This window comes from Geotrypetes seraphini, chromosome 3 (genome assembly GCF_902459505.1).
Source record: "Geotrypetes seraphini chromosome 3, aGeoSer1.1, whole genome shotgun sequence".
Lineage (NCBI taxonomy): Eukaryota > Metazoa > Chordata > Amphibia > Gymnophiona > Dermophiidae > Geotrypetes > Geotrypetes seraphini.
Genome location: NC_047086.1, coordinates 123,200,609 through 123,219,531, shown reverse-complemented (window position 1 = coordinate 123,219,531; position 18,923 = coordinate 123,200,609). Strand labels below are relative to the sequence as shown.

At 40.3% G+C, this 18,923-nt stretch overlaps 1 protein-coding gene across 5 annotated transcripts in view; it reads left to right on the top strand.

Annotated features, from left to right (window-relative positions):
• The window catches only part of LOC117356688 (L-threonine 3-dehydrogenase, mitochondrial-like), an 84,337-nt gene extending 74,287 nt beyond the window's left edge, over positions 1 to 10,050 (top strand). For 4 of the 5 annotated variants that reach the window (XM_033936249.1, XM_033936253.1, XM_033936251.1 and 1 more), the window contains exons 8-9: positions 5,778 to 6,074; positions 9,365 to 10,050. In XM_033936249.1, the coding sequence (XP_033792140.1) occupies positions 5,778 to 6,074; positions 9,365 to 9,504 (437 nt within the window). In that variant the 3' untranslated portion in view covers positions 9,505 to 10,050. The remainder of the gene's footprint in view (positions 1 to 5,777; positions 6,075 to 9,364) is intronic. The other variant, XM_033936254.1, reaches the window with a different exon arrangement.
• The last annotated feature ends 8,873 nt before the right edge of the window (positions 10,051 to 18,923 follow it).

Here is an 18,923-nt window from a genome sequence, read left to right as displayed (position 1 = left end):
CCATGACAAGAGTAGTGCTCCAAATAGAACCAAAATTCATGCCCGAAGTTGTCTCAGAATTCCACCTCAACCAATCCATATTTTGCCTGTTTTCTTTCCAAAGCCACATACCCATCCTGGAGAAAAAGCGCTTTAAGCCTTGGATTGCAAATGTGCTCTGGCATCACTACCTGGACTGGACTAAACCTCATAGAGGATCTTCCGAGCTCTGTAGCTTTTGATCTAACAGAGTTCCTGTAACCAAGAGACCCACTTGGTTAACAGACTGTAATCTCCTTCGTGTTTACTCAAACTGGGCTGACACAGCAGGGCCTTGTAACAGCCCACAGTATCTGAGCAATGGCTGCTTCATTAGTTCATTTCTGCTCTTCATCTGTTAGGACTTCTGCAAAGCGGCTACTTATTCCTCAGTCCACACCTATTTAGAACAAAATTCCAGAAAGACAGTCTGGACAGCAGTTCTGCAGAATGATTTTACTTTCTAAGCAAACTAAGTAAACACCAAAAAGTCCAACAGGACAGAGAACCCACGGGTATAAAACAGTACAAAAGGAAGTGGGAATGGACAATGAACACTCCATTGAAGATCACTAATGTAAAACCAACTTGTTTATTTCAGAAAAGGACACAAGCAGAAGCTGTGGACCCGACAAAGCACTGCATTTCGGCGTCTAAGGAACACCTGCATCAGGGGTCACTAAACATAACACAATATATTAAATCACATCATATAAAAATTAAAAAAAATTTTCATAAGCCATACAAATAAATCAATACCAGAGGCCAATCAAATAAATAAATACATATAAATACAACAAATGATAATATGTCAAAGATATGTATATGTGACAAACAAAATATATGATAATGTATATGCAAATTCATAAAAATGAAACCAAACCTGTGGCATATATGTTCACAAATGACAGGTCTGGGATAAAACAAAGCTGTGTAGTAAAAATATGGAAATAGGACCATCAAAATATCTTTTTTCATCATGAGAAAAACTAAAAAACTACAGCATAACATAATTACATAAGACAATAAAAGAGCACAATTTTCCCTCCAGCCCTCTTGGGTTTCACCAGGCTCATGCTTTATCCATTATCCTTCTTCAGAGTTATGATCCCGACAGTATGGGAGACCCACCTGTGAGAATATTATGCCTGCTTGTCCTCTGAGAAAGCAAAGATAACTTACCCATAGCAGGTGTTCTCCGAGGACAGCAGGCATATTTTTCTCACAACCCACCCACCTCCCCTAATTGGCTTCTTAGTTTTGTTACTGAACTTGTTTGGTTTGTTTGTAGTGTTTGTATGGTGTTCTGTGTATGCTATTCTATGAAACTTTTGTGATATTTTTGCAAATTTTAAATTAATAAATATGTACAATATTTCTAACTTTGTAATTTGAGTACATTGCTCTGATATTATAGTATTTTTCTGTGGTATATACCCTTTAGGGATTTCTTTTTCTTATCACTGAACTGATGGATCCATGAGCCGACATTGGGTGGGTGGGTACTGCCTACAGAATTTTTAAAGTGACAGTGTACTTGGTAGTGCCCATACTGAGTTCCATGAATGACATCACCCACGTATGCTACAGGTAAGTATTTTTGCTTTCTTTCAGATAGATCGACCATAACACACAGTCCTAAGTCTCCTTATCAACAAACCATGATCAGAGGTCTCAAAGGCAGTCAACGGATCAAGAAAAACTTCTAAAGTATCCAAAACTTGTCTATTTCTAATTCTAATATTACTAACTACGGATACTAGCAATGTTCACCCTTGTAATTTCCTGTCTGAAACTATATTAAAGGAAAGATTCTTTGGACTTCCCAAAAATCCAATAATTGCTGAAACATTGCTTTTTCCACAGATTTGCCCACAAAGGCAAGTTATTAACTAGCTAATGAAAGGCTGGTGCCTGAGAGATTTTTTCAGCAGAAACATTACAATCACCAGTCTCCCAGAGATAATTCACTACCTGGTACAACAGTGGAGTAGTCACTGATTTACAGGATTTAATCCCACTGCATGGACCGAGGGAAGAGAGAGAAAGACCCAACCATGAAGGGAGGGAGGAAAGAGAGAGAGAGAGAGACCCTACCATGGAGAGAGGAAGACCGTACCATGGAGAGAGGGAGGAGAGAGACCCAACCTTGGAGGGAGGGAGGAGAGAGAGAGAGACCCAACCATGAAGGGAGAGAGAGAAATCCAACCATGGAGGGAGGGAGGAGACAGTGAAAGAGAGAGACCCAACCATGAAGGGAGGGAGGGAGGAGAGAGAAAGACCCAGCCATGGAGGGAAGGAAGAGAGAGACCCAACCATGGATGGAGGGAGAAGAAAGTGAGAGAGAGAGAGAACAAACCATGGAGGGAGGGGGAGAGAGTGAGAGAGAGACCCAACCATGGAGGGAGGGAGGATTTATCAAATTATTCAAAACACATCTATAAAATTGATTACCAAAGCAAGGAAATTCAACCATGTGACACCTCTTCTTAGGGAAGCCCACTGGCTCCCAGTCACACATCGTGTAACTTATAAAATATGCCTACTTACATATAAAACTCTTCTTTTCAAAACCCCAGCATTTATTCATAAATATTTGATTCCATATACCACTAGTCGAACATTAAGATCTACAGAACAACATCTTCTATCGGTTCCCTCTCTTAAATTCATAAACACTAGACGACAAGCTATCTTTTCTGTTTCAGCCCCCCAAACCTGGAATTCTCTCCCTATCTATTTAAGGGAAGAAACAAACATAGAAAAATTCAAAGGTAAGCTGAAGAGTTTTCTCTTTAAAGATGCCTTTTCTAGTTAATCATTTCTACACTAATTAATAATAATTCTTTTACTTCTAATCTTTCACTGAAACATTTAGCCTATTCCCTCTCCTTATGTATTTTCCCTACTTGTTTTTCTATCTTTAAAACATATTGTAACTTTTACCCATGCTTTTCCTCATGTTTTTTTTTTTTTTTTTTTTGTCAATAGTTTTGTCAATAGTATGTTCAGATCTATTTAATGTATTATTCTCCTTTTTATTGTAATTTTAGTAATATGTAAATCGCTTAGAATGTGGATTACGCGATTAATCAAATTTTTAAGAAACTTGAAACTTGATCATACTCTCACTCATTCTGCTAAAATCCAAAGCATCAACCCAATTTATTCCAAGGCTTACAACACTAGTCTCCTGTTGGCCCGAGTCCCAGACTCCTCCTCCTTCCCACCCCCTCCCACTTCACCTTGCCATCATCCATAATAGTAAATACAATTATTATAGAAGCTCTATTCACAACAACTGGATTGACCCCCATTATTTCAACATATAATAAACCTCAGCTATTCCAGAGCAGAAGTCTCTCCATTGCATATAAATTCCACTCAAGAATCCACAGCGCTCTTCTTCAAAATGTAGAAAAACATCAATAATCAGTATCCTGTGAAGGTTCAAATCAATCAGATCTAAGTTTTAGAGGCTTGTGAGGAGACATCCAATTTATACAGCAGTCATTGACCATACTGCTTTCCCCATCTCCATTGTGGGAGGAATTGAATTGGTCTCCTCAGGGCTTCTGTCTGTTGCTGGGGTCTCTCCAGTTCTCTCCACAACTTTGCCTCCTGCAACAATTGTTGTACCTCCTGTGGAGTAGCAACTTTATGGACTTGATTATGCAGTGAGAAAGTTAGTCCAAAGGGGGAGTACCATCAATATTGGATATTATTTGTTGTAAGGCATCTGGTAATGTTCCAAAAATCTCGCCTTTTGCACAGTGTGATTTCCGACATATCCGTGAATAGCTCCAATTTAGAGCCTTCCCATGAGAATCTGCTCCTTCACTGGGAAGAGATGAAAGCAGGCCACCAGATATCTAGGGAAATCAGATGATTTACGGCCAGTCACTATCTGGGGCAAATCCTTATCCAGCTCGGCGGTTAGCAAAGATTTTTCATATACTATCCGCATAATCTTTTTGTGGAGTTTTCCATTTGAATCTCAGGCACTCCCCTTGCCAGTAGATTATTACAAAGGGCTTGATTTTCTCCATCTTCAATTTTCAACAGTAATTCATCCTATTTGGCCTCCAACTTCTCACAATGGGACTGTAATTACATAATGTCATCTTCATGTTCGATAACCCTCTCCTCGACTTCCCTCAAACGCTGACCCATGTCATTCACTGTGTTTCTCAGTCCATCTATATCTTGATGTGGCTCAAGTACCGCAACTATTGTAGACTTTAAGTCTTGTATCCAACCCCATATCTGTGCTCTCTTCCTCACCCCCTTCAATGATTCTGTTTCTGATAGCTGCTCTGGTTCCCTTCTGCCATGTTGGAGGTTGCTTTCATGGGGGTCATCGATAAGCAAATGACCTCAAATCAGGTCTCTGCTTCTTGCTCGTCAGTCATTGAGCTCCAAACTAGGTTAATACCTCAGAAGAGATAAACGCATCCTTCCAAGGTGCTAATTTTTGCTAAATAAGGCATGCTGAGGAGGAGCTCAGAGTTTAGGCAGCCATCTCTTCAATGATGTCACATCTTCCCCATGGCAGCAGTTTTCTAACACTGTCTGTGGCCTCCTCAGTGCTGTTCCTTTTCTGTGGTCTGCTCCCCTCTGATGCAACTTCCTGTTTCTGCTTGGGTGGACCATGGCAGAGGAACAATGCCGAGGAGACAGCAGATAGCGTTAGAGAATTGCTGGTGACCTTCTTGCATTTTTACAGGTGAGGGGGCTTCAGAACTAGATGGGGAGAAGGAAAGGACATCTTAGCCTACAGGGGACCCCTGGAGCAGCTGATTTTGAAAATGAAGGGAAGGATGCTGGATTGGAAGGCATTTGGTGGACCTGGGAGAGGGTAGGAGGAAGAAGGGGCAGATGGTGAATGGGGAAATCAGGGGAGGGGGAGGGAGGAGAGAAATTGGCAGGGCATGATGGACCACTGGTCTGATCCAGCAGTGGCAATTCTTATGTTCTTATGGGGCTCCTTAATTTCTGCACTGGGTACCAGCATATATAACATCAGCCCTGCTTGAAACAACCTTCCAACTCACCCACTTGTAACTGGTCTCCAAGGATCAGATAGTGGTCTGTCCCTGAAACTGGGATAAGTTGTACAAAATCCTTAATCAGTTACGTGTTTGCAAACTAGGAGGATCATTTTAGCTAGAGACCTAGGCTTGCTTGTCCAAGTATGCCCTTGCACAAACCCTGTTTTAGTGTGAAGCAACTTTAGAAGAAGGAACTCCAGGTTATAATGCAGAACTCTGGCCAGAGTTTTGGTTGTCTCTATCGGTAAGGAAATATGATGATAAGAACCACAGTTTGTCATCTTTTTGGATCACTTCTAATATGGTGCTTTAATATATCTGCAAACTGGCACCTTTACAGATTTAGTGCATGGGCACAATGGTCATATTGAAAATATGTTTCTCCCTATGCCTTATTTCTCAGATATGAAAAAGCTTAGATACTTCAGCATAATAAAGCAATACACCAGCACAGTAATAATGATCTCTCAGAAGAGAACAAAAGTGGTTTTTACTCCAGTCTGACTTGCATTTGGTTTCATAAATTAGAACATCATCAGTTTTTTTTGTTTACAAAATTTAAGTGATCCTTTTATAGCTTTGGTGGACAACAGGGGAAACATTTCATGTGACTTACTTTAGAAAACCTTGATTTTGATTTTAATGTCTCTAATTAATGAGTCTGAACTTAAAAATTGGTTTTAAGTTTCCCATGGAATTGGTCTTAAGGCCTCTTCCTCTTCCTCCTCTTTCCAGATTATGCAGTCCAGATTTTTCATGATGCCGTTAAGACAGGCAAATTTGAGTGTAATTTGAAACCAGATACGCGTCTCCCTATGATGTATATTGATGACTGCTTAAGAGCTACACTAGAGATTTTGGAGGCCCCGACAGATACTCTTAGCATGAGGACTTATAATATTAATGCTATGAGCTTTACTCCTGAAGAGCTGGCACAAGAAGTTCACAAACACATGCCTGAGCTTCAAGTCATCTACAATGTGGATGCAATCAGACAAGGCATTGGTAAGTCTTTGTGTGGATCTTTCTGTTCAGATTTTTATATTTGGTTTAGATTCTATGATGTAAGATTAGGAATTTAACACATTTATAAATCTGAAAATGGGAACAATGAGTAAGTGATCTGATGCAAAATTATTCAAGGTTGTTGAAGCACATGCAGACTGCGAGAAATTGCAGGAAGACCTTGGAAGGCTGATAGACGGAATCCAAATGGTAAATGAAATTTAATGGGGACATGTGCAAATCGATGCATATTTGGAAGAGAAACTCAAATTATAGATGCATGGTGTTATAACTAGGTTCCACGTTAGGAGTAGGTTCCACTGAGGAAAAGAATTTGGATGTCATCATGGACAATATGTTGAAATCTTCTGTTCATTGTGTAGTGGCAGCCAAAAAAACCAAATAGAATGTTAGGAATTATTAGGCAAAGAATGCTACTACTACTACTGCTACTATTAATTATTTCTACAGCGCTACTAGACATGCACAATGCTCTACAGAGTCACGAAGGTTTCCTGCTTGAATGAATTTAATTAGTCAAGACAGACAAACAGGATGCCAGGGTAGGGGTTAAAGTTAACAGGGATGGTTAAACTGCTGGCTAGGGTGATGAGCAGTGGGGAGTAGGGTTATGAGTTGAAGGCTATCTTGAAGAATAGAGAATAAAGCAATATGTTCCACGGTGAGACTACATCTTGAGTATTGTATGCAATTCTGATCAATGCATTTCAAAAAAGATATAATGGAGCTGGAAAAGGTACAGAGAAAGGCAACAAAATGATTAAGGCAATGGAAAGACTGACACGAGGAAAGGCTAAAGAGATTAGGGCTCTTCAGTTTGAAGAAGAGAAGGCTAAGGGGTGATACAAGAGAGGTCTGTAAAATCCTTAATGAAGTAGAACAGGTAATTGATTGTTTACTCTCTCAAAAAGTAGAAAGACTAGGGGACACTCCATGAAGTTACATAGTAGTACATTTAAAACAAATACCGTGTTTCCCCAAAATAAGACCTACCCCAAAAATAAGCCCTAGTTGAATCGCTTATTTTTGGGGTAGGGGAAAACAAAATAAATGTCCACCTCTGGTACCAGGGTCTTCCTAAATGCCACAGTAGACCCTCCCATCTCTCCCTCCCCACGCTGACCGCGAGACCAACATACCATTACCTACTTCCAAAAGACAGCGGCAGCAAATCTAAACGGGCTACTTCGGGCCTTCTCATGTCGGGGCGTTCCTCTGCCGCATCACTGATGATGTCATTAGCAATGCAGCAGTGGAACATCCCGACGTGAGAAGGCCCGAAGCAGCCCGTTTAGATTGCTGCTGCGACTGTGCCTTTTGGAAGTAGGTAATAATATGTCAGTCTCTCGGTTGGCGTGGGGAGGGAGAGATGGAAGGATCGGTGGGGGTTCGGTTGCATGGCAGGGGGGATAGAAAGATGCTGTGTGTGTGTGATTGGGCAGTTTCACCAAAAATAAGACCTAATGCATTTTTGGAGCCCAAAAATAATGTAAGACAGTGTCTTATTTTCAGGGAAACACAGTAGGAGAAAAAAATTTTTCACTCATTGTGAACCTTATTGCCAGAGCAAGTGGTACCAGCAACTAATGTGCCTGTCTTTTTTTTTTTTTTTTTTAAACAAAGTTTGGACAAATTTCTGGAGGAAACGTGTATAACCATTATTAAGGTAGACCCTATTGCTACTTTCTGGGCCTCTACCAACTACTTGTGACCTGGACTGGCCACTCTTGAAAACAGAATACTGCACTAGTTGCACCCTTGGTCTGACCCTGTAGGACAACTCTTCTATATTTGTTCATTTTAGCCATCACATTTTACTTAGTGAATTTAGGAAACTTATCCCATAGCTTTTACTTCGTGAAATCTAGCAATCTGTGCAGTGATTTTTTCTCTTATAGTACATCTCAAAAAATTTATCCAGCTTGTTTTGGTGTGGTACATTAGAAAATTCACATCCACAGATATTTGGAGAGAAGAATTTGACATATTTTGCTGTCTTCTTTGCCTATATTGTGAGCTGCAAGACACTGCAGTCTTGGAGAAGGGTTATATATAAGAACATGTGAAATTGCCATACTGCAGGGGTGTCCAACCTTTTGGCTTCCCTGGGCCGCTTATCTGAAAAAAAAATTTCTGGGGCCACGCAAAAGCTGCAGCAAGGCAGAGGAGGGAGCCGGCAAGACGGTAAACACCCAGAGGCAGCAGAGGAACACAATGCATCACCCTCGACTGGGGCGGCACAAAATACTTCAAGGGGCCGCAGGTTGGACACCCCTGCCATACAGGGTCAGACCAAAGGTCTATTGAGCCTAGAATTCTGTTTGCAAAAGTGGTGTGTCCAAACCTTTGTAAACCCCAACTACATTAGCTGTTTTTACCACATTGTCTAGGAATAAGTGCCAGAGCCTAACTATCCGTTAAGTTCAATGGTTTTCAACCCAGTCCTCAGGCACCACCTGGCCAGTCAAGTTTTCAAGATATCCACAATAAATATACATGAGAGAAAGATTTGCATGCACTGCTTTCTTGTTATGCATATCTCTCCTGCATATTCATTGTGGCATTTCTGAAAACATGACTGGCCAGGTGGTCCCTGAGGACTGGATTGAAAACCACTGCTCTAGTTTTACTTTTTTGAAAAAGTAAACAATCAGTTTATTCCACTTTACTAATAATTGTATAGACCTCTCTATCTTCAGCTGTCTCTTCAAGCTACAGAGCACAAACCTCTTTAGCCTTTGCTCATAGGAGATTCATTCTATCCTTTTTATCATTTTGGATGATATTTTTAGTATTTTTTCTAATGCTGTTAAATCTTTTTTGGAGATGTGGCAACCAACATTGCATAAAATATTCAAGGTACAATCTTACCATGGAGCAATATAGAGGCATAAAATTTTCTGTTTTATCCTCCATTCCTTTACTATAAATCCTACGATTGTTTGCTTTTTTTTTTTGCTACTGCTGCACACTAAGTAGATTTCAACATATTGTCCACCATGATACCTAGACGCTTTTCCAGGGTGGTGACTCCTAATGTAGAACCTATATACTATATAGCATTATGTACCTATAATTAGGGTTGTTATTTCCTGCACTTATCCATATGGGTGTTTTTCCTGGTGAATGTATCTTGTTGCTTAGTTTTTAAATCTTTTTATTTCTGGTGATTTCAGCTTTGCCTAAAACATTGTGATAGTAATGATAATCTTTTTGCATGTTTTGCTAAGAGCTAGTGACTTACCTTTAGTCTGATTTGTGTTTCATAGCTGACAGTTGGCCAATGAACTTTGATGACAGCAATGCTCGGAATGATTGGGGATGGAAGCACGAGTATGACCTGCCTGAGCTGGTGACGACAATGTTAAACTTCCTTGGTGCCGACTCAAGACTCGCCAGCACTTACTGAGGAAACACCACTGACATGACCTCCTAACTTCGTCTCATTTTTCAGCCCCCTCCTAAACAGGACCAGCAAACAACTACTCATATAAACGCTATATTTATTTACCACTCCCTCTTCCCAGTTTGCAAGTCTGTGTTTGGTGTTGGAGCTGCCATTTCTGCTGAATGGATGTCAATAGTCACTTGAAATATGGAACTATTCCGATCTTAAAGTGGTCCTTTTCCATTCAGAATAATGGAAGGGTTTTTTTTCCCTCTTAAAGCGTTTACTGAAAAAGGCTTGAAGGGTAGCTGTTGTAGAATTGGTGATGAGACTATGAAATCATTCCTGCTATACCTGAGTTTGCTTGAAAAATTGATGTATATATACTGATGTGTATTACAAATAGAGGCCCTGATGTAGTAAGCATTGCATTAAAACACTGCTTTACACTTCTCCCTCAGTATTTGCAGTTTCAGCAATTGTGGTTTCAATTATTCGTGGTTTTTAGCTTGCGGGCTCCTTCCCTCCTCCCCCCCCCCCCCCCAATTATGTCAGCTTGCATAGAGAAATCGCTAATTCACAACACTTTCTTCACTGTGTTTTGTCTCTCCTTCAGGAACAGGCCAGGTTTCCCACCATGTTATTCGTGTTTCACCATATTCACGATGGTTTTTAATAGAAAACAGCGAATAACATATGAAAAAGTTATTCACGTTTTTTCTGTATTTGCAAGTCTGTTAATCCCCTATCACAGCAAATACAAAGGGAGAAGTGTATTTGTTAGACTGATCTCTAGAAGTGTGTCCGGACAGGTCTAGGATGATTTAGCACGGCCGTTTCAACACAGGGCAGTTCAGCATGGCTGAAACTGTGAGGTTTGAAAGAGAGATAGGAATAACCCTCCTTGTCCTACTGGTGCTTCACCCACCTGCAGTCATCTTCTCCTGCCTTTGCATCACTGGTGTTTCTTTCCCTTCACCCATCTGTGGTCGTCTTCTCCTACCTCTGCATCTGGTGACTTCAAGGTTTGAAAGAGGGGGCATAGGCCCCCCTCTCCCCCTACTGGTGCTTCTTTCCTTTCACCCAGCTGTGGTCATCATTTCCTACCTCTGCATCATCTTGTGACTTCATAGTTTGAAGGGAGGGGCATCATCACAGATCAATCACAGGCATTGTAAGGTTTCCTTTCATACTGGAACAGAAAGTTGTCCAGAGGGAAGAATTCTGGGGTAAAAGGTTGACTTTAGGAGGGTGTCTTAATATTAAGAAATGAAATGGCCATGCTGAATTGTCCCATTCCCCCTTTAAGAGGGTGTCTTAATAACAGCCCGCACTGAAAGGGCTGTGATGAACTTTCCTGTGCTGAAAGGACCACTCTGAAAGGGTTGTGTTGAACTAGCCGAGCTGAAACGGCTCTGTTGAATTGTCCCATTCCCTGTCCAGACCTACTACTAGGGGTCAGACGTTGGCAGATGGCCATGTTGGAGGCAGGAGCAAGTGGGCATTACTCCTGCTTTCTAACAATTATAAGTGTGGGGGGTCCATTTGGACCAGCAGGGTTTAGTTTTAGGGAGTTGGGAGGAGGTGAGTTCAGAGCCCCATTTGGGCCACCAGGGTTCTTGGATCTGAGGTGAAATTCCATACCATCTCAGATGACCTTTTTACTCCTAGCTGCATTTTGCACATGCCTTGAGCTGGTGTAAAATTCAGCACTAGAAAAAAAAAGTTAAAAAAAAACCCAAAGCCACACATATTCACACACACAGACAAGATTGTTAGTGTGTTTTTTGGCTTTAAGCAGCAAATTGTATGCCAAGTGGTTCCCCTTTAACAGTGATTTCCCCGTACTATTTCTTACGAGATTGGGCATAAGATTAGCTCAAGAATAAACCACTGAGCTAAAGGGTAGCACTGCTTACTGGATAGAGGCTAGAGGCAAGCTGGAACTTGGCAATTCCACTTTGCTCCACTTTACTTGAGATGCTGAGTCAATGAGTTTTAGCAATGTAAAGAAAGGTACTGTTGTTTTTTAAATTATTTTTTTTAATCACACAGTTTGTAAACTTATTTTTAAAGCCACTATAGTGTGGCACTGTTAAATTTTAAGATTAATCACATAAAATCAAAATTCTTTGTATAAACTTCATACATAATATATAACAGGAGAGTAGGGTGTAGTTTGCATACAGAAAGATAACATGTGCCTATTCACCATACCAAGCCATTTTTTGGATAATTTTATAAACTTTATTTTGTGTGTGAGACCCTGTTTTATGCACGTATAAAAGCTTTTGTAAAAATTCCCCATGGGTTAATCCCCAACATGTTCAGACAGTTACAAAATATGTGCTTTTATGTGACTGCATTTAGGTGTATTCTGGGATAGAATTTAGGTGGAGTTAAAGTTTGCACTTTCTTTATGTGTGGTCAGGCAGATCGTATGTGCATATATTTATGCTAGCTCCTGAATGTGGTCATGGTTTCAGTCTAGCTGTACTTTCGGCCAGTTTATCCCTACAGTTTTATAAAGACCCATAGGTGTCTGTGTGCCTTTGTAAAATAGACTTGAAACAGGTATCCATTTTGCTTTCATGCTTAGATGTTTATAAAATTACCCTCTTTATTCCAGATACTGGTTTAGTCTAAAAATAATCTGCATATTATCAAACAAATGAATGCCCTATATACCCAGCCACAGTATCCTAGCTAGTAGTTCTAGGTGCTGCATTGGAATATAGCATCCATTCTTTCCTCGGTTCTATATTCGGTATAGATTCCTAAGTGGTTTTCCAACACTATAACGCCAACCCCTGCTCATGAAACAAACGGCCATCAGCTTCAGGAACCAGCCAAACTTCACAGAACTTTGAGCAGGGCTTAATTTATAGACAAAAAGGAAAGTAGAACTATGCAGCCAGCGGGGTAAGGGGGCTACTAAAGACAGGAGCTACAGGAGAAGAGAGACTGGATTAGGAAGTAGAGCAGAGGTACTCGATACAGTCCTCAGAACACACTTAGCAAGTCAAGTTTTTAATCTACTCACAATGAATGTGCTTGAGAAATTTGCATGCACCACTTCAGTTGTACGCAGATCTATCTCATGCATATTTATTGTGGGTATCCTGAAAACCTGCCTGGCTAGGTGTGTTCCAAACACTGGGTTGAGATCTATTGTATTCAAGTGACTGTTCTCTGCTCTGTTTCAGGTTTATCTTTTCCTTTTCTGTTCCCTGCATGCTATCTACTGCTCTGGAGTCTGAAGGAAGTGGTGGAACTATGTTCCAGGTCACTCACTTGGAAATTAAATCTTGATCATGACTAAATTAAAACTTAGGGTTTCTGGACTTTGGAAGAAAAGATAATACGGTATAATGATATTTGGAGTTTTAGCAGGCCTTTCCAAATAATGATCAAATTAGTTTACAGTATTATACTCCCCCCTCCATATTTGCGGGATTGGTGCTCACAACTTTGACTATTCATGTTTTTTATCCCCCTACCGGACCTCAGTACAACTTACTTTTTAAAGCCTCCACAATTTACTTAGGCCCGACTCTGATCCATCCCTGCCTCCCGGACACCTCCACAACTTACTTTTAAAGTCTGGTGGTCTAGCAGTGAAGCGGGACAGGAGCGATCTTCCTACGCTCCTGTCCTGTGCAGAGCCACGAACATAAATGGCTGTCGCAAGTTCCTGCTAGTCTCATGGGAACCCATAGCAGACATTTACGTTTGTGGCTCTGGATGGGGAATGTGTTTAGGAAGATTGCTTCTGCCTCGCTTCACCGCTAGACCACCAGGCTTTAAAATGTAAGTTGTAGAAGGGTCCAGAAGGCGGGGGTGGGTCAGTTGACCCTAAAGTTATTTGCAATTTTTTTGTATTCACAGGCCGGCTTTGCCCCTGACCCCCTACAAATTTGGAGGGAGGCATGTAGTAGTAGTTGTGTAGAAGTGCTAGCCCCAGTGAATTTAAAGTCTAAGTGGGTACCTGAGGCAGTAGGAGATAGTGATTTGACAAAGATCACAATGAATGTCCATATGGAATTGGAACACTGGACTCCCTGGCTCTCAGCCCACTGCTCTAAGTTGGGGTCCCCCAAGGCCTGACTCAAAAGCCCCAACCCAGTCTGTAAGAGATCCGTTTGCATTCACTGCCTCCATTGTATGCAAATGGATTTCAAGCATACTTACTGTAGAAATCCTGAAAAATCTGAAAGAATAGCAGTCTTTGAGGACTGAACTTGGGAATCCCTGCTCAGACCACTAGGCTGCTTTGGGATTTTAATAGATTTGAGGTGCAAATCTTTACGTATGTGAAGATGACAAGATTTTCCTTTGTCCTTGAGTACAAGTGAGATATTTTTTCATAAAATTCCCTGCCATTATTGCCGTCTGGAACTTATAATCTCAGTTTTCAGAAAAATGAAGTAAGGCAAGAAAGTGAAAAATGCACATTGTTTAGTGGCATCACTGCACAGACCTTTTTCGTTGTAAAAAGGAAAGCTGGTGGAAGGAATCATAAGTGTGGCTATGTGACAGCTGTCTCTTATTTTCTGATCAAGTTTATAGAGCCAGTGTAGGATTATTTTATGGGATAGCTTTAACTGATGAACCTTGCTGGCCTTTTAGACACAGTAGTTCAGATTGGACTCTGCTTAATGTACATGTAGGTTTTGGAGAGATCATTTATTCCTCAGGGGGTAAAACTGTTCTTTTTAGATTTACGAGAAACTATTATTCCTTATAATTAAGAAATGGAACTAAGAGTGATCCTGACAAAATCAAATACTTGAATAAAAAACAGTTCCTCCTGATAATGCTCTGTTGTGTTATGCTTGATGGCTTATGAAAAGGTGCAGGGGTTTTGGTACCCCTTCCTAATCAGGGAACTGAGTAGGATATGAGTTTGTTTATTAAAACATACTCTGCCAGTCTCACTAATGGTGGATTACAACAACAACAGTGGCATACAACAACAATAAAACTCACTCATGATCAAACTATAAACATAATAACAATGAATGTTCTTATTAACTATTTCTATCAAATTAGCCTGCTTTACATACTGCTCCTAATATGTCTGAAGAAACTGGCTTCCACTGGCTAAAGAGCTGAGCTGGAAATTCCATAAAAGGAATGATAATATTCCCTTTTCCATGTCCCACCTGCCTTCACCATCCCATCCAATTCATATTTTCAAAAGAAAGTAACATAGTAAATAATCTAATCTAATCCTTAGGTTTGATTACCGCATCATCTCCACGTTCATAGAGCTCGACGTGGTTTACAGTAGGAAAAATAGGAAGGAACTACAGCAGAGGGTTAGAGTAGAAGTGTGAAGAAAATTTAAAGGACTTGGGATGCCAAGATATAAGAGTTTCCTTGATTCCTAAGTTGGAGGGAGACTTACATTTTTTGAGAAAAGCCAGGTTTTCAGATGTTTGCTGAAAACTTGGAGAGAGCTCAAGTTCCGAAGAGGGGAGGTAAGGTTGTTCCAGAGCTCAGTGATTTTGAAGTGGAGGGAAGTCCCTAGCTTTCCTGTGTGGGAAATGCCTTTTAGCGAGGGGAAGGATAGTTTTAATTTGTGGGAGGATCTGGTGGTATTAGGGTTTGAGGAATTCCAAGAAAGAGGGATAAAGGAATAAATGATGGCAGATAAAGACCTAAAAGGCCCATCCAGTCTGTCCATTAGTTATTCTCATTAAAAATACATGATTAAATTAACTTGTCTCTTTGATATTTCTGGGCCATAGGGTCTACCTGATATTCTAGGTTCCAACTGCTGAAGTTGCCATCTAAGTTCACTCCAGCCTATCCAACCATCCTGTTGTTTGCAGGATATCTACTGTAAAGTCCGGCCAGTTATGTCCTCATGTTCCAAGTTAGGGGAGTTCCCATATGGGACACTAACCATACAAGTCTGTCCAATATCGGCCTTAGATCTTTAATTTTTACCATTTGTTTTCTAATTAGAGATCCTCTGTATTTATCTCAAGCTTTTTTGAATTCCATCACCATTTTCCTCTCCATGACCTCCCTCGGGAGGCATTCACCACCCTCTCCGTGAAAAAGAATTTTCTAAAATTACTCCTAAGTCTTCCTCCCTGCAACCTCAAGTTATGCCCTCTAGTTTTACCATTTTCCCTTCTCTGGAAAAGATTTGGTTCTATATTAATACCTTTCAAGTATTTAAATGTCTATATCATATCTCCCCTTCTCTCCTCTCCTCTAGAGTATACATGTTTAGGTCTTCCAGTCTCTTCATATACTTCTTTTGGTTCAAATCCCTTACCATTTTCATCGCCTTCTTTGGACTGCTTCAAGTCTTTTTGTATCCTATACCAGATACGGCCTCCAAAACTGAATACAATACTCACCAATGACCTATATAGGGACGCGCGAGAACTGATCGCAGCCATTCAGAAAGTAGCGTGGGCCAAAGTGGGAGCGCGGAAAGCTTTGCTCCTGACCTCCGCGCCACTGGCTGGGAAATAAGAGACAGCTAGCCAGAGAGGAAGGGATTTTAAAAGGTACTGGGGGGTGGGGAGATGTTTAAAATACCAGGATAGCCATCTAGGGAGGGAGAGATTTTAAAAGGTACCGAGGGTGGGGGGATGTTTAAAATACCAGGATAGCCGTCTAGGGAGGGAGGGATTTTAAAAGGTACTGGGATATGATTAAAAAAGGTACTGGGGGAACATAGGGGGATGGGGGATGATTTAAGTTACGGGGAGGGGTATGTGGTGGGTATGGGGCCTGCCTGCTTGTCACTAGGCCTACCTGCCTGCCACTAGGCCTGCCTGCCCTGTCCCTGCCTATCACTAGACCACCAGAAGGGGGACAGGTACAGAGCCTGACAAGGAGTATGGAGTTGGGTACAGAGCCTGGCAGGGAGCATTTGGTTCAGAATGTTTTTTTTCTTGTTTTCCTCCTCTAAATCTAGGGTGCGTCTTATGGTCAAGTGCGACTTATGGAGCGAAAAATACTGTATTTGTTTAGCACATTTGCTTTTTCCTCAACAGTTTCCACATAGTGGTTCATACCTTCTTTCAGTCTCATAATTCAATTTTTTGTCTTCCTTTCACTAAGATATCTGAAAAAATTTTGTCTTCCTTTTTTATATTTCTAGCCATTTGCTCTTCCGCTTACACTTTCACCAGACATATCTCTCTCTTGGCTTCTTTCAGTTTCATCTGCTATTCCTTTCTGTACTCCTTGAGTTTTTTTATATTTCACGAATGCCAACTCTTTTGCCTTTATTTTTTCTGCCACCCTTATTTTAAGACATTTGATTAATAACATTAAATAAATATAAAGTGCAAATGTGAATCTGATGTGGGAATAAAAAGGAAGGGAAGGTGTGTTTGAAAACCCCACAAAAATCAATAGCAAAAAATCTTCAAAAATCAGTGAGGAAAACAATCAATGGAATTCCAACTTCTTAAATTCATAAGTTGTAGATTAATAAATTCAAATGTTCCTAAATTCATCAGTTCAAAGAGTTCAAAAATTCATATCATGTCACCATTATGTCTCCGTTAATGGAAAATGGATAGTGAAAAATCATGAAAGAACACTTAGAAAATCAATCAATGCACTTAGCTGAATCTTCGATTCCATAAATTCAAATTCATGTCACCATCATGTCTCCACTCGACAAGGCCCTGTTTCAGTATCTTCAGAATGGAGAATTAATGAAGAGACGGTGAATCATCTGGTCCTGGAGCTGGGAGCGAAAATACAACAAGCCACTCAAAAAAAATCAAATGTCATGCTGACTGCATGACGACCTTGTCAAAACCTCAGCAATGTTATCCTACAAATTACAAATTATTATCTGGATACTTGAATAAAAAACCAAATTGTCTAAGAGACATTTGGAGCATTGAGATTAAGCATCAGATTTCTGCATCTCAATGGCCACGAATTTGGTCTTGGAGGATGAGATGTACAATGTAAGCATCTATGAGACAAACTTGGTTCTTTTTGTTGCATAGAGTGTTTTGGACCCCTGTTAGATTACAAGAAGATTTTCAAGCACACAGATTTCACCAGCAGATATCACCAGCCTGCTGCTTCTACTCGAACAACAACTTGAAGATGGTCCAGACAACAAGGCAGCAGAAAAAAAAAGCAACACTCCCCCGCTTTAGAACATATGTGAGAAAATCTGCCTGCTGTTCTCAGATAACACTTGCTATAGCTAAGTAACTTCACTTTATGGTCTCGGTCATCAGTATTAGAGTACTTGAAATCACTAGGGCAGAGGAGATGCAGTATACGATCCTCATTGCACAGTGAATACCAACAATGTAGTGGACAAGGTTGTCACTCAATAGGTATAGGGATGCTGAGAGAACTGTTCCCTATAAGGGATAGGCTGTCACTTGTTACAAACTGTTGTTAACCAATAGTATTGCACACTATGGGGCAAGTCTATACAGTGGTGCCTACAGTTACATAGAATTTCATATTAGTCTTAAAAGAAATAGGAGAAAATGTATTTTCATTCAACAAATAGTTAAGATCTGGAATTTGTTGCCAGAGGATGTGGCAGCACAGCAGTTAGCATGGCTGGGTTTAAAACCAGGTTTGACTGCTAAGTAGACATAGAGAAAGCCACTGCTTATCCCTGGAATCAATAACATGGAATCTTGCTACTCTTTGAGATGCTGCCAGGTACTTGTGATCTGGATTGACCATTGTTGGAAGCAGGATACTGGGCTAGATGGATCATTGGTCTGATCCAGTATGGCTATGACTATTATGTAGAGGTCAGCACCACTTGGACACATCAAAGGAGTCATTAATTGGTAGGTTTGCTTATATGCACTAGGTACTAGTCTAAGTGCCATAGTGCCTAACTGCAAGAGGGTGTACTCCTAGGTGAAACATGGACAGACTAGTGCTGTCCAATTCAGAAAAAATAATTCAATTTGATTAAATTTTGCAAACTGAATCAATTTTTTTGATTCAATACAATTTGATTCATTTTTTTTAATGACATAGCTTTTTAAGTTTAAACATTTTATTGAACAAAGGCACTAGAAGGAAACAATAATAACTTTATTCTTCTATACCACCACAGTCAAATGACTTCTAGGCAGTTCACATTGAAGAAAGCTAGACAATCAGCGAATTACAGAATGTAAGAAGTGAGGGTACAACTTATTACATAAGAAATAGATAAAAGGAAAATATGAATCTTAAGTATGTAGTATAGATCTCTTGTATGCAACCCACAGAATAAAGCTGGGCAATCTGCGAATTTTAGAATAGAGCTGGACAATAAGGCAAATTGCAGAATGAAGCGAATTACAGAATAAAGCGAGTTACAGAATAAAACTGGATAGCGAATTACAGAATGCAAGTAGTGAGGGTACAACATTAATAAGAAATAGTTAAAAGGAAAATATGAATCTTAAGTATGTAATTTAGGT